We start from the raw sequence: 23,335 nt of genomic DNA on the forward strand, positions 1-23,335 counted from the left end.
TATTCACGATATAGTCATTTTGTACATTGCACAGAGTAGAAGCCGAGATACATCGAGTATACTCGATATATTGCCCAGCCTTAGCAGCGTTCAGTTATTCTGCTCCTCATCGGTGGAACAAACTTCCTGTAGACCTGAGGTCTGCTCCAACTGTAGATCCTTTAAATCAGGATAAAAACATTACTGTTTACTGAAGCTACTCTTAAATTAAATACTTACTTGCTGTACTCTACTGCCCTTATTTTTTAATAACTTGTTCTTTCCCCTTTTCTTATTTGTTATTTACCGTTTGTCTCTTACCGTTTTTAATGTTGATGTAAAGCACTTTGAATTACCTTGTGTTGAATTGTGGACATTAATACACTGTGGACATTAATTCAGTTTTAATCATGTACAAGGCACACAATAATATACTCCCACCCTGAATGGAGGAGCTGTTTGAAGTTAGGGAGTACAAATATCCACTTAGTGGGTCATGTATCTTTAAGAAAATGGGTGTACGGACCAATACGAAGAGTAACTGTGTATCAATAAAGGGGGTCCAGCTATGGAATAATTTAGTAAATGAACTAAAACTATGCACTACTGTAACCAAATACAAAAATAAGTTCAAAAATAAAATATTAAATAAATATAAAACATTGATATGATAATATACCATGATCGTAGCAATTAGTAGCAAGTGTTTGCACGACCGCTCTCCGCGGCCGTTTAACCGAGGAGTTGGTGAAGCAACACCACATCATACCAGGTCCCTGTTTTTTTTACACACCCTAACCTCTGCTCTCCGCGCTGTAGTCTCTTGCCAAGAACCACTTAATTTATCACTCCTTGCAATTTATAGTATGTTTTTTGTTTTGTTTTTGTCTTTGTTTTTTTGTCTTTGCTTCTTGTCTAGATACCTCTGTTACTTGTCCAATATATCCATTCTTTTTCAATGTTTGAACCCAAATTATTAGTTTTGTTTTGTATAAAACGAGGTCGAGGTTCATAAAAGGGTAGGCATAATACGCCTTGGCTTCAGCCTATACCTTTTCGGTGCCACTTAAAATATTGGACCTTTTTTTATGTTGTATTATGTTGTATCTAAATGGACCGAAAAAAAATAAATAAATCAATCGTGCTATACAAATAAACTTTGCATTGGCTTGCCTTCAACGCGATAAAAAAGACACTTCTGAATACAATATAGGTGAACAAATACGGTGATTGAAGCAGCCCCTCAAGTCATTTCCAAATGACTACCTGGTGCAGCAGCTGGGAGGAGGAGGGAGTGATGAACCGACTGGTGACCCCGAGAGAGAAGGCGGGGGAAACAGAAAAGTAAAATATCTCACAAAAACAAGGGAGAGGGTTGATTGTTTCTCAGTAAGTTTTGCGAGCAGGCTCGGACTCGCCCGCCCTGGACACGGCTATCCGTCAGCAGCCGAGCAGAACGCGCTCATGGGAACCGGGCGACCTGCTGCACTTCACCAGTCTATAGCACACAGAGCATGCAGCGCTGGCTGTGCCCGCTCGCTGCACACACTGGCCCAGTTCAGCGGCTACTACCATACAAGATTGATTTGGAGCCGGCTGTTAATCCCCCCCCTCCTGTGCGTGAATTAGTGAAGGCCGGTGATTTCCAGCCATTGAAGAGAACATAAATGCTCCTCTCGGCTCTGGCTCTTAACACACTTAATCTTGTGTTTCTGACACTGCTTTGCATCTTATTTCAGGAGGAGGCAGGCACGGAGAGGTGAAAGCCAGGCGGCAGATGGAGGCAAGCCTTCCAGGAAATTAGCAGAGATGGTGCAGTATGGGTGCCATTCTGCCATTTTCTTTTCTTTCGAGGTTTGGGGGGGGCAAGAAAACCGGAAAAAGCCTGGAAAAGACGATACAAGTGAGGGTAGGTGGATGGGGGTTGTTGACAGAGCTCTCTGGGTGGTAGGTTACGTACGAGCAGAGGTGCGGGGCCGCGGAGCCGTCTCCAGGCCCCGCATACTGATGACCTGGCCCCAACGGCTCTCCGGCTCTCATTCATCAGGCCATTAAAGGAACACAAGCAAGTCATTTGTGAGGCCTGTGTGCTCCGTACTGTTTTTCTCCCCTTTGTGGCTGAGAGAGGGAAGAAACAGAATACACGTGAATGAATAAATCTGAGGCGATGAAAAGAGTGAAAACGGTTAGACCTGGGCAGCGAGCTGAGGCCAGCTGTTGGCCCTCCTCCTGAGCAGAAAAGAGGTAATTAATTGCGGAAGTGGCCCATGCAGGGGCCGATTCACGTCGGAGACAGTTTGATAAATGAATGAACATTCAGTCTACCTGGGTAGAAATTAAAATGGGATCATTAAAAAAGAACACTTAATAAAACATCTTTCACAAAAGGGCTGGCAATTAAACAGCCGAGCGGTGGAGGAGCCTTTGCCTGCTTTGAGAGACTAAAGCGCCCTCTTGTGTCGAGACCTTAAGACTGGAAATAACCAGAGGTGTCAAGTAACAAAGTACAAATACTTCGTTACCTTACTTAAGTAGAAATTTTGGTTATCTATACTTCACTGGAGTAATTATTTTTCAGACGACTTTTTACTTTTACTCCTTACATTTTCACGCAATTATCTGTACTTTTTACTCCTTACATTTTAAAAACAGCCTTGTTACTCTATTTCATTTCGGCCTTTAAAAAAAAACTATCCAGTTAAATTGCTCCATCCGGATAGAGTGAATTTGGTTGTGGTTGTTTCAGATGTTCTTGTCCAGTTTTGTTCTTACATCCGTTCCCTCAGATTCCTGCAACTAAACTTGGATGTACATTCCAATAAAGGTTAGGATAAATGATAACATGCCTCTGAAGTTTGACTTTTTGCACCATTACAATACTTATAGGCAACTAGTCATCATATCTCCTGCTCTCTGAAACACATGTTAATGCTCAATAGTACACATATATGCTTCTTTAATATATTTGCATTATACTAAGATGCATTCATTTTCAATGGCTTTTGTCCTTAATGGCTTTTCCCCCCTTACATTACTTTTACTTTTACACTTTAAGTAGTTTTGAAACCAGTACTTTTATACTTTTACTTGAGTAAAAAACTTGAGTTGATACTTCAACTTCTACAGGAGTATTTTTAAACTCTAGTATCTATACTTCTACCTGAGTAATGAATGTGAATACTTTTGACACCTCTGGAAATAACACACTCAAAACATACACACACACGATTGGAATTTATTGCCAGCCATATATACAGATATCTTCTTTCTGTTTTAAACACAGCTTGAAGCTTTAAGATCTAAGATCACAGTGTAAACAAAGAATGATGGAAGAGAAAAATAAAGATTTGCCTTCTTTGAAAACAGTTAAAGGCATGTCTGCATAACTGGACTTTCAGCATTGTGCGTTAATTAAAGTAGAGCGTAATCATTAGGAGGCACGGCCGTACACAACACTGACATGACCGAAGGAGGACGCGCAGCATCAACCTGACTACGGCTAATCATCTGCTGGGTTGTGCGACTCCTCGCCGTCTCTTTTACCAGGGTAACGTGCAAAAGGGTACGTATAGGAACAACATGAAGCCCCTTAAAATAGGCCTGGGTTGCCATAGCGACAGTATCGGGGGTTGTTAACCATAACAGAGGCTGGAAACGGCGCTGAACTTGGGTCTCCGTTGATGGACTCACTCTCCCGTTTCAGGACGGCCTGACACATCACAAAGCAGCTAAACACACACTCACCAAAGTCACAGGGGATTTAGATGAGCAGGACATGTTTATGATATAAAACTGAGGGGAAGAGGAAAGGACAGGTGTCAGGCAGGTTCAGAGGGCCAGGTTTGGTGATTGCCACGAGCACTAGACACACAACTTCTTTAGGTAAACGGCAAAGTACAGAGTCAAGTAAATATTCATGAAAGTAACAAATTAAAAATCACTTCTTGATAACTGGAATGGATGGACGAAGATAGTATCAGTTCAACTCTCTGGGATGATTAAATGTCATTACTTATAACGCGGCAGCGCTCAGATCCTTCTGTCTCCAGTTAGAGGAGAGATAATAGAGTTTATGATTTAACTGCTGTTCAGGGATTACAGGTGGAGAAGCCCGTCCGTCACTAGATGGGCTTCCCGCGGAGGATTTCATGTCTGGGACAGATACTGATGCGTCTGTGCAGATTGGTATGTCTCTGTGAGATGGGTACTTGAGTACGTTTTACTCGAGCTGTAGTCTTCTCGGTGCAAAAGGTCAGATCTTGAGATTCAAGCGTGCGCTCGCCATCGCTGCCCTTTCATAATGACTTTTTTAAATGAACAAGGGAGATTATTTTGGGGGCGTAAATTCTTAGAGCCACATTTCCTACTGACAAAATCGTGCTTAACAAGTAAAACTGAAAATGCTAAGTGTTGGAATTCACAAGGCAACACAAACTGATAACTGCTAACGTTTTGGGTGGAAATAGAAAGATCAAGTGTTTGTGTTGGGGTTGTTTCATGCACGACCACGTAATCACGAACACGCACTGATTACAACACATCAACGTCATTACAGCCACAGACACGGGTCTCCAACGACAACATCACAGAAAGTTAACCCCTCTAACTCTCTTCTCTTGATGTGGAGACGATGACCATAATTCTCCTGGATGCCGACAGAGTTCAGTTCTGATGGTTGACTGCTGCATCCCTGACATCCCTGACATCACTGACCCCCGACACTCAGAGAGGAGCAGCTCCTCCTTTCCTTTCATCCTTTCATCACTCTGCACTCTCCTCTCCGAGCTCTACTTCCTTTTCGTCCAGAATGGCCTCTGGCGCACTTCCCTCTCCTCGAAACAGCTCCTCCATCAGCTGCTCGCCGGCGCTGCCAGCCCGCGACGCCCACAGAGCGGCGCCCTCCCTCAAACCCAGCGAGCGCAGCAGCCGAGCGTAGTCCAGAAATGCAGCCTCGATGAGTTTATGTGCAAACGTGCGTCAAGGAGAACTTGGAAGAACATGACGTTGCAGTGCTGCAGTACCGAGGACTCATGCATGCATGCAGCCTCTCTCACACTGCGCGACTGATTTGTTGATGAAGATAATCTCTGCAGACACCCGCGTCTGTAATTAAGTAATTGCAGTCTCGGGTATCTCTGTAGACACTAATAATAAACCAGTATTACCTCCATTTGCTTTTATTGATCTTCAACTGAGGTATTTACTGCCGAATGCTGCATGCTCTCATTTCTGCATGAAATATGGTTTCAAGGAGGATTGCAGCCTCTTTTTTTTTTTTTTGGTCATTGCATGTATGTGTGAGATTAAAATGATGAATATGACAAAAAATTTCTAAGACATTTGAAAATAATTTCCATCAAATAGCAGGACTCAGGCTGGAGTAGCCTCTCCGTCGTCCAGGTTGTGGTACCGCAAAGGTTGAAAACGTGGCAAATGGAACAAAACAGAGGGAAGTCCAGTTGCCTTGTTTTGAGCCTTTGAGAACTAACAAAAAGGACCTATTTTTTAGGACTAATATATGCAATTCTCATCTCGTTGGGGCCCTGGATAATCTCTAACATGAACAGAGAGATGGGACAGTACGACACCGGCCAACAAAGCTCAGGTCTCCCTCATGGCTTTTTCTGACACTGAAAAAAACACAGACTATCACCATTTCACCCAGTAACTATACAACGTGTGTTGGTAACACGGCTGTAAATGCTCTTGAGACTTGTTAAAGTGACCTTCATCCAGGAAAATCTCACAGTTATCAGATTTGTGTCTGTGACATAAAAAGGATAGACTTAGAAGTGGAGCCAACTCTGTCTGTAAGTGAGCATCAGAGCATATTCATGATTTAAAAAAAAAAGGATATTGGAAGAGTCGTTGGCCTCCATAACTCCGTACTTCAAACAGGCCTCGATAAAGAGGGCGGCGCGATCAAAGTGCCTCATACTGTCCAGGAGATGGAGAGATAGGAAAAAAGGACAGAGGCAGGAAAAGGTTAGAACAAAGGATCTGTGATCCTAAAGCATATACATCAACCCTAGCGTGCTGATAAATGTCAAAGCCCCCAGAGAGCTTCTGCCAGGAGCGTGAAGGCGTACCGATACACCCGTAGCGCATTAATGCTGAGCAGGGACGTGCGGTCAGGGGAGGCAGGTGAGGCAGAGCCTCGCCTGCCATCATGACAAGTAAAAGAATAAATAATTATAACATCAAATTTATATTAATATTTGTCCACTGATGTTTATGTATGCAATTTCGAAAATCTTTTATAGTCAAAATCGCTGAATTTGTCTATTTCCTGTTCAAATACGGGGCAGGAACGTGAGGTGCGGCAGCAACGAGCCGAGCCGAGCCTCTGATTGCGCAATCCATCACAAACTGTGTTGATACATGCAATTGGCGCGTGCTGGCTGCCGTATCTCTGCATGTCGCCAATATAATGTTTGCAGATACGTTTATTTGACCTGATTTTACACAGTCTGGCTAATGTCTTTAACCATTAAAGTTTAATGTTTGTTAGTGACATATTTAGTTTTGCTGATGGGAAATAAAACCGCAGTGAAAAAGGCACAGGGTGAGGCAGACAATACTCTGCCGCACTGAAGGGGGCGTACGTGAGTCCACAGGTACAAACACTTTTAATTTAAATCTTATAAAAAAAGAGATTAGACTAAGAAAAATACAATAGAATATTTCAAAAGCTAAATGTTGGCCTAAAATAAAATATTCTTTGTTTTTCTTTTCATGCTTTTTGTTCATCAATCTGTAAATTGATTAAAGTATCAGAATTAAACGTTTTAAAAACAACTGAATATTTCACTAAAGGTCAAAATTTAAATCTGTGGTTTTGTACACCAGTCTATTGTCTCATTTATGTTGTATGAATTATAAAATTGCGACGGCCTATACATGGAGGGTGTAGAGCAAATGCAAATTTTTTCTTACCTTTACGTATCTGTAATATGTACCGTGTGTGCGCGCGGCGCGTGTGTGTGCCCGAGTGTTTTTTGTGTGAAAAATGCTGATGAGATATGAAATAACCAGTAGCCAATTGAATAAGCTACCCTTTTCCCTTTTTGGTTTATATATTTGTAAATCTGACACTAAAGGAGTCAGTGCCTCACCAACCATGAACCTCACCGCACGTCACTGATACTGAGGTAAGAGACAGTGATCAGTCCACACCAGAAGCTGCCACGCTTACAATCACGTGAAAAGAAGTCAACTTTCTCCCAATTGCAAAGTTTTATTTCTCTAGATATAATTGTTTTTGTCCTCATCAGCTCCTAAATGATGTAAATACAACACATGATGCCTAACACCTCCCTCAAGGTTGCTTTTACCTCTTTTAGAAGCTGGTAAGAATCATGTGTTGTCTGTTACACCCTGATATGTAAAATCTTGACGCTATACTGAAGAAAAGCACAGAAAGAAATTGAAGGAGACTTTGGTATTTAAGTCACAGGGTGAATCATCACGTAAAATACATTTTGACAGTCTAATAAAAGAGAATATTAAATTAGAGAATGAACTCTTTTTTTTTTAAACTTTAATATCCACAAATATCAAGGGAATAATACATTTCAGAGTCTACATTTGGCAGTAGGCTTACAGGGCGCCTTGACAGCGTTAAGAATTTATGTTTCTGCATGAATTTAACTTAAACGTCTTTGGATTTTGACATGGATCTTACAAAGAGGGAAGCCGAAATCAATGAATAGGAGAACTATACGAACTTGTGAGGGGGTTTTATTTCAGGGTGAGCACCCAGCTGGGTCTTACCTGTGGAGCATCTCCCCTACTTTGTAGAAGCAGCCCAGGGACAGCAGCACCAGGATGGCTTTGGACTTCTGGTTGACCTGCGGGGAGCACAGCTGTTCTGCCCAGCGCTTCAGCACGTCGGAGCCTTCTGCCGGGTTCAGGCGCACCTGCAAGCCCCGACAGCCGTACATGAGACCCGGGAACGTGCATGTAGCGTTTCAAAGCAAGCTATGCAGTAAGAACATGGCGGTGGCCGGCCAGGACACTTGTACATGTGATTATCTTCTTGGCTTGGTTCCTGTTTATTTATGTTTATTTCTTTAGAGAACTAAAAGCCATTATGCTTTAAGGTCGAATTACATCTTGCACCTGGCTGTTCCTCGTGTTCGGACTAACTTGGGGAAAAAAGCTTTTAGTTTCTCTGCACCCTCTGTGTGGAATAACCTCCAACTTGAACTGAAAATGCCTGAACTCGTTTCATTTGAAGCCTTTCGCTTACTTCTTAAAAACCGCCAACGAGAATCCTTTCTGCAGTGCCTGTGTTTTTAAACTACATGTGCCCGTGTTCTTTAATCTTTAATTTCTGAAGATGTTTTTTTTTACATATTACTGAAGTCACCACTATTGCACTTTATTTGCTAAACAGTTTGCACTCTCATTTTAATGTTTATTTTGTGATTGCTGTTATTTGTGTGTTATTTGTGGACGTGTGTTGCTGCCTTCTTTGGCCAGGTCACCCTTTTAAAAGAGGTCTTGACCTCAATGGGTCTTTTTTATCTGGTTAAATAAAGGTGAAATAAAAAAATAAATAAAAAATATCTGTGTGTCTCCCTGGGTGCATTTGGGCGGTTCCACCTGCCAGGAACTTTAAACTGGTCAAATATTTATATCTCTATTTCATTTCTATAAACCCCAGTAATCGCGAAACCCAGTCCCCGACCACCTACACACTATCCAAACACTGCAGTATCTGATGCCGTCGTGCGTGAGTTACCTTTGCAAGCCATGCGGCTCGGTTCCACTCCCCGTACGTCTGCAGGTAGCGGCAGGCATCCGCTGCCTTGTCAATCAAACACAGCAACTGAACTCCCTCTGAAACACAACCAAAGTGGACAAATTAGACATACGTGTGTGGATCTGAGAGGTTCTGCTCAAATTCCCAGACAACTTACTAGGGCTGGGGATTGATTCAAATGTCAAGAATCGATTCGATTCCGGTTCTTAAGATTCAGAATCAATTATGAAGAGTTGATTCGATTCCGATTTGGGTTAGTGTTATTAAAACAGTTTTTTGAGCTGTTGCATGAATTATATGACTGTAGTTATGCAAAATATTACTACTACCGGTAGTATTATATTGAGATTAAACAGCCAGTAGTGCAGCTAATGCTGTAAGGACCAATCCCCTCCCAGAATGCTGATAGAACTGCTTTCAGAAACATCGTGTGGGTCAGAATTTCCAAACAGATCCAGGGCAGCAAACAGAGACGTATGAAATCGGTTTTATTTTATTTTTTTTATTCACATTCCGTTTTTATTTGTTCCATTTTCGGTCTATTTTGGTTTTTAATTTTTGAGCATTTGGTTTTTAAGCATTTTTTGCAAATGTAACCCCAAGACAGTATATAAAGTAATGAAATATAGACAATTTATGCAATTATAACCTAACACTTTAATGTTTTCATACCTTTAAACATATTTAAAGGCAAAAACATGGCACCAGTTATTCTCGTGTCCAACAAAACATTCCTTTTTTGGGGATAAACAAAAAAATAACCAAAAGTTGTAATGTAATGATGAAAAAAAATACATTAATATATAAAAGAAAAAAAGAAAAAATAAATAAAAATAATAAAAAAATAAAAAAATCGATCTTTAGACATATGAATCGATTTTCAGGAATTAATATGAGAATCGATTTAGAATTGGGAAATCGATTTTTTCAACACAGGCCTACAACTTACTTCTACACTAGTTCTCGTGCTTATGCAGTATGCATCATTTGGATCTTTTTATTTGATCAACTAGTTAAAAGTGCCTATGGAAAGAGAAGTATATAGGATGAACAATAGCACTACCTGCAAGCTTTCCATTAGCAATCATGTTGGTGGCCACCAGCTTGATTGTAGACTGCGAGGGGCCCGAGGAGGTGATGGTGGTCACGAGGCAAGCCTTGAGTGAATCACAGTAGTAGCTGGAGTTGTCTGCGCTCGTCTCCAGCAGTAATTGCACTGCCCTGTCCGTCTGAGAGCCACAACAAAGTGAAGAGAGTGTAATGGCTGCGTTAGCCGAGAGAAACAAGGCATTAACACCTCTGGCAGATAACCGCAGCGAGCGAACAGAAATGTGAGGGGAAATTCTGGTCATTATCTTGCTTTTCATCTGGCGTAGATGACGCCTCAATCTCATGCTGGGGTCAGCACAGGCTGACTCCTGTCTGTCCGAGTGTTGGATGACTGCACTTCCAGCTCGCAGTCGGCTGATTGCAGCCTGTGATTAGTGTGAGAGCAGCGACACCGAGGCCGAGGTGCTGAGAGAAAAGCAGCACTCATTCTGCTTAGAGCTGACGTTATCTATTTATTCTTATGGTAACGTGCATGCAAGCGAGTCAAAAACAACTACTTCTTATCCATCAGTCTGGAAGAGACAATTATGTTGCAGCAAAGCACATATTAAATTAATTTCTAATCCAAGTGATATATTTGCAATCTAAAACATCTCAGCTGGAACTTTAAATGTCAGAGCCAAATGAAGAGGAGGCTCATTGTCACCTCCCTGAAGAAATCTACTGCAACGATGTGCGCGGTGCAGTTCTCACCTGGCCCAGCAGGAGGAGCTGGTCTGCACACTTCTTGGTGTGTTCATAACTGGATCGCTTCACCTCCTGCAAGTGAACCCGATCCAACTGGAACTTCTGTTGATCAGAATAAGTGGAGCAGCAAATGAGTGTTTTTTTTTCTTTTCTTTTCAATTTACATAATCCTTCTGAAGAAAAATGGGCAAGTGAGAGAGAGTGAGACACAACGAACAAATCTGAGGCCATGCACTAATAACACGAAGCAGACTTTAAATGAGTAATGACGAGTAAAAAGAGAGGGGAATGACAATTATAGCAATACAGTCCCGAGACGGGGAGTGTAATTAGAATGTATTTAAAAATTCAGGAGGCTCTCTCTGGTGCCAATGCCTCCTACACTGGCTGTCGGTGCTGGTGGTCGTTTCCTCATTAGCTCATTGCATGTTCCCTGATGGGGATTTTTTAACACAGTAAATGATAGGTATGTAACAAGAAAACCTCAACCGCCACTTCAAAGACATACAGATTTATAAAATAAAAGAGACTGAAGATTATCCAAGGGGAAGAGAGATTACGCTTGCATAGGCTGTATGTGCACGCTTTCCACCTTTATTAATCACGCAAGCGTTTTTTTCCCCGCACTATCATAATGAATATTACTTTTAAGTACAGTCATGGGTTTAAATCCTTGTAGAGCTACTAAATGGGTTTAGCAGCTTCAGAGATGTGTGATCTGTACTATAGCCCTGCATATTAGTCATTACAGTCAGAACTGCTGCCACTAATGCCGTGTTACGATGGCAGGAGCCAAATGTTGCCGCAGCATATCTGGGTAGTTCTTCAGAAGTCCTAACTTTGTGATCACAGCATGGCTCCTCATTAAAAACCAGTACAACTTGCACAAAAACCGAAGGGAGTGTAATTTATATTAAAAAAAAGCTGAAAATACATTAAAAGAAAAAAAAATACATGCGTATCAGAGACCTTTTTAATTGGAGCTTGTCGAGCTGAAATTAGACAGTCCATTTAGCTACTTGAAGCTTTGTTGCCTGCTAAAATCTCTTCTTGGATAACTAATCACGCTTTTCTCTTCCTCGTAAACCTTACATAGAGACTGAATGTGGACCAAAGTGCTGCAACCATTAAAAGAAAAAAAAAGGCATCACTTTAACAGAGGGAAAACTTTATAATTACCCTTCACACTTCCTTCAAACTACCCAAGCATTTTCTACAGTGGCACATAATCATCACAAAACAATGAAAGAAACGGTTAAGACCAACAGCAACACAAACTTGGAATCCTCCCATCCTGTCAAGAAACTTTTCTCAAAGCTGAAAGAATGCATTGATCAAAACTAAACAAAAAAAGATTCTGGGTATTGTTTATGACAGCCTTGGATGCTGGTTCATCTGTCATCAGGGACATGCATCGATTTAGGCAACAACCACAGCACAAGCAGGGGAGAGATCCTTCTTTATAATTAAGAGTCTCCAAGTAAGTGACTAGACTCACTCAGAGATAACGCCGAGGGAGTTCAATGTTGCGAGGAATGAAGTGAAAGACTTTATTGCAAAGACTTAAAATTTCGAGTGACTTTCCTAAATGCTGGACCTCACAGTTAGGGAGAGGCAAGAGGGGATGGCGATGAGAGCGCAAATGTAGGGCTGGGGATCGATTCAAATGTCAAGAATCGATTCGATTCCGATTCTTAAGATTCAGAATCGATTATCAAGATTTCATTCGATCCGATTCCGATATTGATTTGGGTTAGTGTTATTAAAACTGTTTTTTGAGCTGTTGCATGAATTATATGACTGTAGTTATGCAAAATATTACTACTAGTATTATATTGAGATTAAACAGCAAGTATTAGCAGCTAATGATGCTGTAAGGACCAATCAGCTCCCAGAATGCTGATAGAACTGCTTTCAGAAACATCGTGGGTCAGAATTACCAAACGGATCCAGGGAGGAAACAGAGACGGATGAAATCGGTTTTATTTTTTCCCACATTCCGTTTTTATTTGTTCCATTTTCGGTCTATTTTGGTTTTTAATTTTTGAGCATTTGTTTTTATCATTTTTTGCAAATGTAACCCCAAGACAGTATATAAAGTAATGAAATATAATAATGACTTGGATTTATATAGCGCCCTTCAAGGCACTCAGAGCGCTTTACAGAAATCATTATTCATTCATACACATTCTCTCTGGTGGTGGTAAGCTACGTTATATAGACAATTTATGCAATTATAACCTAACACTTTAATTTTTTCATACCTTTAAACATATTTAAAGGCAAAAACATGGCACCAGTTATTCTCGTGTCCAATAAAACATTCCTTTTTTGGGGATAAACAAAAAAATAACCAAAAGTTGTAATGTAATGATGAAACCCCCCCCCAAAAAAAATTAAAAAAAAAAATCGATCTTTAGACATATGAATCGATTTTTAGGAATTAATATGCGAATCGATTTAGAATTGGGAAATCGATTTTTTCAACACAGGCCTACGCAAATGTGATGGGGGCTGCTGAGGGGAATGTTCTTCAGACTTTTACAGCTGCGTACATGATCATATATGCATTTGTTGGTATTTTTTATTCACGTGATCATAGGTAAAGTGCTGAAACACTTGAACGTTGTCTCGTTTTACTGACCTGGAAGTAGGAACTCTCACACAGGACGTCGTAGCAGATGTCCAGATGGTGCAGCGGCGAGGGCTGAGCTCCTTCACTTCCTTCGCTTATCTGACGAGCCTGTGCAAACGACTGGAGGTAGTGGGACGCCACTGCCCAGAAGTGAAGGTCAGACTCATCTCCGAACAGCCTGCAGTTTATCACAACAATGCATCAGCCGGGTTAGGAAGGTGAGGCGTGCTCTGGCTGCAGTAATTAGACACTCTGCAGTCTCACTTGGTCTTTTTAGTAGTATGCTCAGTAATGACCACAGTTCCCGTATCTCCCAGCCCACGCCTCGCTCTCTCAGTGAGCTTCCCTCTGCCTCCTCCATCTTTTTCTTCCATCATCTACTTCCTTCAGTCTCATTTCATGTAAGTGCACATGCACACAGCTGTTGCTAGGCTACCTTGCTTCATTAACAATGGTATGAAAACTTGGGCAGCCAGTCAAGGAGACATAATCGCGAGCTCTCTGTGGAAATGTGGCCAATATATTCAGAGAAAAACAAAAAAGGGGTGTTTGGAGTTTCTGGATAAATGATTTCATTAATAAGAGAAACCTGTGAAGATATCGCATCTCAGCGGATTTGTGAGATTAAAAGGAGAACTGAGGTGGAGATGAGATCAGCCTTCGTGCTATTCTTTTTTGAGGAGCAACACAGCAACACTGAACAATTACAGCAAAGATTAACATTCATTATTCTGGCTGATAATTAGAATTGAAAAGAAAACATTAACATCTGTTAAAAAAGCTTGAGGAAAACTGCACTGAGTGAAACAGTCTGGAGTAAAAATCCCATCCACAAGAGAGACAAGCCTGCAGCTATCTGAGAAGACGGTGCTCCTCATAGCAGCTCCATAAATGCTACTAGGAGAGACACCGTCAGCAGAAACATTAACCTGAGCAAAATGTATTACCTGCCTTTCTCCAGAGCAGGTCTCACCTGAAACCGAGATCGAAGGTGACTTTGAATGTCAACATTCAGGTCCGACTGTGGCAACAAGGCTGCGAGGTCTGCTGGCGAACACGCCTGCCTCCGCTCTCCAAAACAAGGAAACTAGCCTCTATGTTGATGGAAAATTGTGCGGCTAAGCCAGGTTAATTTTATGTAAGCCCTAGGCAGCTAGTCTACTTTGAAATCCACATTCTTTAAGCAGTAAGTTGATTTATTTTAAATGTAGCCTTTTCTTGAAAATGCAACACCTGATTCAAAATATGTATATGTCTCAGCAACTGCAATTTGTCCTTTAATTACTTTAGCATAAAAAAAAAACCTAAAAATAAACACATGTGAGATTATTATCACCAGGCCAGTTTTATTTTTGATGAAACACAGAAATAAAAAAACTCCCCATCTGACAAAAATGACTCTTTTCGAGCATATTTCTCTTAAATTCATGTAGCAAAAGAACTAAACACTCTTGAAACCACGGCAACATCTCAACATTTCAATGCATTGGGACTGATTTCCTGTTTTATAAAATATTTTTTTACAGAGTTTTTTTTTAAGAATAACCTTTAAAAAGGCCTTTTCCAATTGGATTTTGCAATTCTGGCACATTTTGCTATCCCTACACAACTGAGATTTGTAAAGGTCCCAAATGATTTTATTGGATAAATATATCATTAAATGCATTATTTCTTTCCAACATTACACATTGGGGGGTTTCAGTATGAGTGTTGTGTGTCTCCTGGTGGAAGTTTTGCAGTTTGACATATTAATAGGTAATTGGCCACATTTTTAAGTCGTCACAGCCAATAGAATCGACTGGTAATTCACAAATCCACATCACTCCAGGCATCACCCAGTCAGAACAACGACGGGTTGCCCGCTCAGCATTGGCTGCTTTTTTGTGCTTCTACAGCCAACACAACCGACCTGAGAGATCAGAAATGATTTTCATTCATCGGAGGTTTTGGACGTCATCATCATTCAAGAGGAATTCTTTAAAAATGTGGCTTGAATGAGTTCTGTGTCATCCGTCCCCCTTACCGGGACATCGTTAAGAACTAAATTATACTCAATTAATTAATACACATCTGTTTTATTGTATTATACATTGGATATTTATTTTCAGTACACTGCATAGCTGCAAGAGTGTGTGTTATTATTCTGAATGCAATTGGATTCGATTCTTCATCATGAAGGAGAGGGAAATAATGGAAAATACCTTTTCTTAAGGATGTATTTTTCAGTTAATAGAACCTCAGTTGTTGTTTGGTGTTTGTCTGAGTGTTAGAAAGGTATTTTATATGGGCACCAACAATCCCTCACGACAGTACAATCTGCACCTGAATGAGAGAGAGCCACGCAGCTCTGTAACTCACCGTGAGACCAGGAGGCAGCGCTGCAGAAGAGTGAGTTCTGGGTCCTGCAGCACGCTCTTCATATCGCTGGGGAGCCAATCAGAGGCAGACAAACAAAAAACAGCCAGAGCCAATTACGCTTAGCAAACACAGCAGCACAGGTGAGGCTGCTCTTATTATCAATCATCCTGCAGAGTTCATACTCATACTAGGAAGGACTCTCTCTAAAGGCACAAACACATAAACTCTGCAGTACATCCACAGGTAATGATACCAATCTGGTGCTGTTTGACTACTTTCATGTATCTAGTCTGTGTTGCCATGTTTTAAATGCCATCAGAATACACAGCATCAGTATATTAACTTACTTGGACAACGAGTTGAGCTGCTCCTGAATCAGACCTTTTATCTCAACTTTTTCATTGTAATCTCTGAAAAAGAAGGAGAAAAGTAAGTCAAGAAGCTCCTTTCATGTTCTCCTGAAATAACACCTGACCTAATAATAAATGAGAATCTAAAAAAACCTGCTTGTAAAGGGAAGACTCCCCCTGGTGTCTAGTAAAGTCTCCCGGCATTTATCAGGTAGTGCACACGGCTCATTTAGCTGCACGGCTCAGGAGAAAGCAGCTGTGAGAGAATGATGCTAACGTCTCACCTGAATGCTCGGTTATTAACAGATGCTCTGGTGCTTTAAGAAAGCTCTGATATTAGAGCTTTATTTTCAGAGGTGTCAAGTAACGAAGTACAAATACTTCGTTACCTTACTTAAGTAGAAATTTTGGTTATCTATACTTCACTGGAGTAATTATTTTTCAGACGACTTTTTACTTTTACTCCTTACATTTTCACACAATTATCTGTACTTTTTACTCTTTACATTTTAAAAACAGCCTCATTACTCTATTTCATTTTGGCCTTTAAAAAAAAACTATCCAGTTAAATTGCTCCATCCGGATAGAGTGAATTTGGTTGTGGGTGTTTCAGATGTTCTTGTCCAGTTTTGTTCTTACATCCGTTCCCTCAGATTCCTGCAACTAAACTTGGATGTACATTCCAATAAAGGTTAGGATAAATGATAACATGCCTCTGAAGTTTGACTTTTTGCACCATTACAATACTTATAGGCAACTAGTCATCATATCTTCTGCTCTCTGAAACACATGTTAATGCTCAATAGTACACATGGCTCTTTAATATATTTGCATTATACTAGGATGGATTCATTTTCAACGGCTTTTGTCCTTAATGGCTTTTTCCCCCTTACATTACTTTTACTTTTATACTTTAAGTAGTTTTGAAACCAGTACTTTTATACTTTTACTCAAGTAAAAAACTTGAGATGATACTTCAACTTCTACAGGAGTATTTTTAAACTCTAGTATATATACTCCTACCTGAGTAATGAATGTGACACCTCTGTTTATTTTATTCCTTCCCCACTGCCAGTGGTGGTAAACAAAAGGGAGGTGTCACACTGCCCCTCACGCAAGCTGAGATCTTATTAGCAAAATAAAAACAGATGTGTAGGGTACCTGCATGCAGCTGCTATAAACACCAGAGTAGCCTACAGCCTGTGTGTTTCACCCACTGACCCACAGCAGGATCATTGCAGCGGCTTAATTGAATGCTATTCAATAACGATAAAACACCAACAACGACACTGGGTGCTTTTCATTTAAGTGTTTTGTTCAGAACTGTTTTAAACTATTCGTTTTATATTGTTATACCATGTACCTTCATTTAAAAAAAAAAAAAAAAGGTTTTATGGTGTAGGTTTCAGGGTGGATTTAATTATCTCCTTTTAATTAAGGACCCCGCTGAAGGCCACAAACCACACATATTGAAGGAGTCCCATCCACAGCAGGTTCAGCTGGATGAAGTTGTGCCAGAACTTAACATAAACTACAGGGACCTATGTAACTTCTGTCAGTTATACAGATCAACGGCTTGAGATTCATCACCGTATTATGAATCCTAATTTAGTCTGATCCAATTCCAAACAAGTGTAAATATTATGTATGACTTAAAACTACAGTTTAACTGTAGCTTGCTTCAAGGACCCTGCGTCCTGAAAATGCAAAGTAAAACTACATTTAAAATAAATGGCATGAATAGTCTCTTTTATCACATTTCTGTTCTGATTTAATCAACCTGAAAATAGGGCCTCTTTAAAATTAATAAGATAATCATTCTTAGATAGGGCAGCTAATAATCCTTTAAAGATTCATTATGATCAGACTACTGAAAAGGTACAGAGGATTGTTCGTCCTTTCATTCTTCATCGCTATGTTGTGCAGTGAACAATAATAATAAGTTCAGAAGCAGTTTAACCAAAAGGAACGGTGCTCAATAATTAATGCCATCTGGCTGGAAAACAATAAATGTACTGGCTGCTATAAATGGACACTTCAGTCAGGTCAGGTCAGAATATCTAGTTTAAAAAAAAAAATGTTTCTGTCTGAACTATTTTCTGAACTGCTTTCAGGGTGAAACTTACACCTGGGTGATGTCCATGGTGAAGGTTCCTGACCAGGGCTGCAGCAGAAGGAAAGCCTTGAGAGTGAGAGCAGCTCGGGGAACCAGCAGGTAAGGGCACCACACCGGATCTGTTCAAATCCCCAACAGAACACAGCAACACCATATGAGACCTTGGCTTTTAATGACATAAGTACATGTACCAGCATGTAAAATTGCACGATGTCCACAAAAAAAGCCCTACAATGGTTGTCTTTCATGCTCTGACACCTTGTGTTCGCTCGCTCACCGGTCAGGTCCTGTTCATCCATACGGTAGCTGGCAGACTTCATTGCCATCTCCAGCACTCGGATGCAGCCGTCGTCTGACGCCAGTACCACCTTGTCTGACGTGCACCAGTCGATGTCTAAGATGCGGTAGTTCACGTTGCGACCGATGCGCATGCTGCTGACCATCTGGACCTGCGGTAGAGGGGAGTTGCCTTAATAACTTCTACTTACAATAATTTATTTATTTATTTATTTCAGATCCCCATTAGCTGGGGTCCAACAGTACAAATATACATTTCTATAAAACTTTTACAGTACAATATAAAATGTTAGTTAAACAGAACAACTACTACTAGTACAAAGAACAACAACTAAAAAGAAAAACGAGACAAAAAAACAAATAAAAACTAAAGATAATAATAAGCAGAAAACAATGAAAAAAAGAAAATTAATTTTCCTAAATGAAAAAAACAAAAATGAAAAAAACAAAAAAAAAACAAATAACAACCAAAAACAGATAGATTAAAAGATAAATCCAAGTACAACTAAAGATAAATAAGTGCATACTAAATGAGGCAAATACAAAAACAAAAAAAACGTATTTCAATAGAAGAAAATGTAAAAATAAATAAATAAATAGTGAAAATAACCGGAAACGTCACAAAACTTCAGCAAAATAAAATACTAAAAATTGAAATTAAATGCAGAACAAGAAAATATGTTTATTTATATAACACCTAACTCAATTAAATCAATAAGCTAAAACCATTAGACACAATCTAAAACAACCAGTTTCTTTTGAACTTCCTTTCTTAGTCTCCTCTTGAAGCCAACTCTGCCACTAGTTGAAATAAGATTTTCTGGAAGTATATTCCAGTAAGTAACTGCCCTGTACATTACTGTTCTTTTTAGTGCATAGGTTTTAGGTTTGGGCAGGGTGAAATGACCTCTCGTGGCATGATTAGTATATCATCTGTGACTATCACTAGCAAGAAGCAACTGAGAAAAGAGGCAATAATGATTTCATCATCTCACACCAACTGACTTGTGTCTACTGTACTGAGCTACTGTGAGGCCGCTGCAAAAATAAACACTACATCTGATCAATTTAAATGCTTTTCAAATGGTTTGTTTGCAACAACTAAGAGATGATAGCGCAGATGGAAAGGTAAGGAGACACAATGGGGAACGCTGTTGTATAACAGACACTGGCCAATGTGCATTTCTAGAGTACAATGAACGATGATGAGAACAACATCACACACAATGAACAGTCGATAGTAATTCCCTTTAGATGATACTTTCTAAAACCTCCCACTCTCCCAGGCTTTTATGAAGCAGCAGTCCATGTAACCCAGCTGTCAGTGAAGCACTGAGGCAATTCAGAAATCTTCACTGCATTTTCTCTCTTTTCTCTCAGACTCCCTCCAGGTCCTTCCTCTTCCTGGCTCTCTGTCCAGCTCTAAAACTGTTCCTCGTTTCCCTTTACGGCTTCATCCATCTGCTGTCTGGCTTTTTCCGATTTATGGACTGAACAGTATCCAGAAAACAGTGTTTCACTTTGATAGGATTCCTCCACCTTTTGCTCCTTAATTCAGCAAATGATCTATCTTTGACATCGACAACCCGTTTGAAAATTTAGCTGCGCTTTTTGTTGTCTCAGTAAGCTGACAAGCATTGTGGCAGATAGTAAATAGATAATAATAAAATAGAAAGTGCAGGTGTACTGTCAGAGGCATCTAGTGTAAACAAACTTTACAGAGTGGTCCTGTTGCCAAAGGCAGATGCATAGGAGCTCACCTCTTTGGTATCCCAGACTTCTGCTCCATCCGTGTACATGACCAGCAGCTTTTGGTTGCCCTTGCCAGGAGCGAAGCGGATCTTCTTCACCCAGCCACGGTGCGTTGGTATTCCCCTGGAAACATCAACGGTATTTGTCATTGTGGGACATTTGTGTGTACTCTAGTGATGTAGCTGCTCCACTTTTTGGATTTCCACGTGGACAGGGTATGTCATTTTAAGGTCCGATGTGCACTGCTCTGAATGCTGCAGTGTAAAGGAGTAATCTATTACCAGAGGTGGGTAGTAACGAGTTACATTTACTCCGTTACATTTACTTGAGTAAGTTTTGGGAAATGATGTACTTTTAGGAGTAGTTCTGAATCACTGTACTTTTTACTTTTACTTGAGTAGATTTGTGAAGAAGAAACTGTTCCTCTTACTCCGCTACATTAGGCTACATTGAGCTGTTACTTTTCTTTTATCCCTTTTATCCACGTACGTGTCAATCTCATGACATCACTGGGTGATTCTTTGGGAAAAATGTTTGTTTTTGTCACATTTACACAGACTCAAACACACACAGAGTTTCTATGAGTTCATGGGTTTGTTCTAGTTCGGCCTGGTTAAAAAAGAAAAGTATAAAGGCTTGAAATTTTATGCTACTTGTGCTTAATTTATTTTTTTATTCTGTTATTATTTTATTATTTATTAAAGCACTTGAATTTACTTTAAGACTATTTTAATTTAAGCTATTTTTAATTTTTATTAATTTTAATTTATGTTATTATTTTATTGATTTAATTTGCCTGAAGATGATTATTTTGTACCTTTGTCTGTTTGAATGGTTGTGTTAAAAAATAAATCGTTACTCAACAGTTACTCAGTACTTGAGTAGTTTTTTCACCAAGTACTTTTTTACTTTTACTCAAGTAATTATTTAGATGACTACTTTTTACTTCTACTTGAGTCATATTATTCTGAAGTAACAGTACTTTTACTTGAGTACAATTTTTGGCTCCTCTATCCAGCTCTGTCTATAACTATTTCTGAAAGAGTGAGTGGCGCAGCACCACTGGAAGTTGTCGGTTGAATATTTAAAGAAGCAGTCACTCCTCACCACAACACCTGCATTAAGAATGAAGCAACCGCAGTATGAATAAAGAGTGAAGTGAGTAAACTTGTACTTGGCAGGTCAGAAACTCTCAAGGTGACATTAAGAGCGGATCAGACACGTCTGCACTTACCTGAATGTTCTCACTGAGGCTTATCTCTTCTATTATCTGCCACTGCAACAACATTGTCTGGCAGTGCCGCCCCCATCTCAGATGGAAACCCAGACTATTTTCATTTGTAGTCCCGGACAGTGGAACAATCCTCCCGAGTGCTGCCAGAGGAGGGACGACCCTCTCTGTTTTCAAGAGTGTTCTTGAAAACCCATCTCTCCTGAGCATACCTCTTCTCTACCCACACATTACTCCTAACATACACTTACCTACCCTTCTTCTTCCTCTGTTTTATTTCTTTCTTCCTCTTCTACTGCCAATTTCTCCAGTTGTTCTTCACCTGCACCTAAACAGCAGTCTCTTGACGAGGCTTTACTCCCTCCCTTTTCACTCCACTGTTACTAGTAATTAGCATTCTCACCCACTGGCAGTCTGTAGTTGCACTTAACATTTCTAACTTCAGCTTTCTATACAAAATAGCGGGCCTATCCTCCTTTTGTAAGTCATTTTGGACAGAAGCGTATGCTAAATTATTAAATATAATGTAACGTAACAATGAAGTATGATGTAATGTCGACTGATGACGAGCTCTGGACCGATTTATTATTTGGGTTTAATTCATCAACTAATCACACTTTGCTATTCAAGTCACTTCCTCAGATTCTACATTTTGTCCAACGGTCCTAAAGCTCCACATAAAACAGTAACAGATACATCAATTAATTAAGTAAAATTAGCATCTCAGAGTTCAACTATTTACCTCGACAAACGAGCTTTGAGGTCCCAGAAGTTGAGATTGCCATCCACATCTCCAAGTACCAGGGTGTCACCTTTCCAGGCAATGCAGGCGATACTACCCATGCTGCCCTGCGAGGAAGGGAATGAAGAGCTATTCACTGCGAGATTTTTTCTTAGGAAGGAAAGAATAGACATGTTCCACCTGCGTCTTAGATCATTTGAAAATTTCTGAAGGTAAAAGTAAGGAGAGGTCTTTGTTTATGTGTCATGCCTTTTATGATTATTTTCAAGTATTTACAGACACAAAGCTATTAGATTTAGTCTAAAATGAGTTTTACTAGTGTGCTGCTGCTGCTTGGAGTGCAGAGATAACTGGTACTCTAATGTGCATGATCCTTCAGACCTGACAGTCGAAAATCTATGATTATCATCCATATAACTGGAGATAAATGTCATGAAAAATTATGTGATTATGTTCCCACGTCACATCTTTAATGCAGACTACTACTATGATGTGAATACGGTGCAAATGCACCAACATAAAAGATCCTCTGCTCCAGAATTTAATGTTTCGACCTCAATAAAGACAAAAAAGACGACAGTAAATTCAAATATCCATGGCTGTTGAGTGGTAAACAAGCGCAGCATCTGGCTGTAAGTACAAGGCTGTGCCACGAGGCAGAATGCTGATGTGAAGACATTAAGTGCTAGCTCATCCACACTGCGTGATAATAACAAAACTTTTTAGGAGTTTCTCCCACTTTTCTGATGTAGATATGAAGGCCCTTTTATCATCCTGAAGGCAGTGTAAAATCTGCACACATCACAGAAATAAGGGTTTAAAGTCCCCAGGTAAACCACAAGAGTCTTTGTGGAGTGATGAAATGTAGTGAGACATCAAAAACACCCAGTGCCTGATCAAAAACAAGGATATGCAATACAGGGTTCGCTTAACAAGTACCGCCTGTAACAAGACAGATGCCGTCCACTTTAATTAAGAGGGTGGAACACTAATATCGCAACATTAGCAGTAAGAGATGGAATTGGGTTGTTTTTACTGTGCTACCAACCTCGGATCATGACTCAGCACAAAAAAGTTTAACAAAGTTCCTGAAGACAAAGTGAGCCAAAAAAACTCTCCAATGAGACTAGGGAGACGATTGAGTGACTCTGTCTGTGTCATATGTTGCCACTTTGCTTTAGCCACTCGCTCGTTTGACACTTTGCTCTAAAGGCAATTTAATAGCTTGGCTACCATATATAAGGTTTTTAGGTGTGCAGCAGCAGTTTGTCGTTTCAAGAGCCCGAGTCACGCTCTAGGTCAGCGAGGTGA

General features: G+C 40.1%; 1 protein-coding gene across 2 annotated transcripts in view; it reads right to left on the reverse strand.

The window, feature by feature from the left end:
- Positions 1–2,998: 2,998 nt before the first annotated feature.
- The window catches only part of wdr11 (WD repeat domain 11), a 74,740-nt gene continuing 54,403 nt past the window's right edge, over positions 2,999–23,335 (reverse strand). The window contains exons 17-29 of one of the 2 annotated variants that reach the window (XM_061745058.1): positions 22,025–22,131; positions 20,060–20,174; positions 18,280–18,451; positions 18,013–18,121; positions 15,884–15,946; positions 15,537–15,602; positions 13,188–13,356; positions 10,550–10,645; positions 9,810–9,975; positions 8,726–8,823; positions 7,753–7,898; positions 5,837–5,916; positions 2,999–4,943 (exon numbers count right to left, since the gene is read on the reverse strand). In XM_061745058.1, the coding sequence (XP_061601042.1) occupies positions 4,741–4,943; positions 5,837–5,916; positions 7,753–7,898; positions 8,726–8,823; positions 9,810–9,975; positions 10,550–10,645; positions 13,188–13,356; positions 15,537–15,602; positions 15,884–15,946; positions 18,013–18,121; positions 18,280–18,451; positions 20,060–20,174; positions 22,025–22,131 (1,590 nt within the window). In that variant the 3' untranslated portion in view covers positions 2,999–4,740. Of the gene's footprint in view, positions 4,944–5,388; positions 5,917–7,752; positions 7,899–8,725; positions 8,824–9,809; positions 9,976–10,549; positions 10,646–13,187; positions 13,357–15,536; positions 15,603–15,883; positions 15,947–18,012; positions 18,122–18,279; positions 18,452–20,059; positions 20,175–22,024; positions 22,132–23,335 lie in introns of those variants that run through there. The other variant, XM_061745057.1, reaches the window with a different exon arrangement.

This window comes from Cololabis saira, chromosome 17 (genome assembly GCF_033807715.1).
Source record: "Cololabis saira isolate AMF1-May2022 chromosome 17, fColSai1.1, whole genome shotgun sequence".
In the NCBI taxonomy this organism is placed as follows: Eukaryota; Metazoa; Chordata; class Actinopteri; order Beloniformes; family Belonidae; genus Cololabis; species Cololabis saira.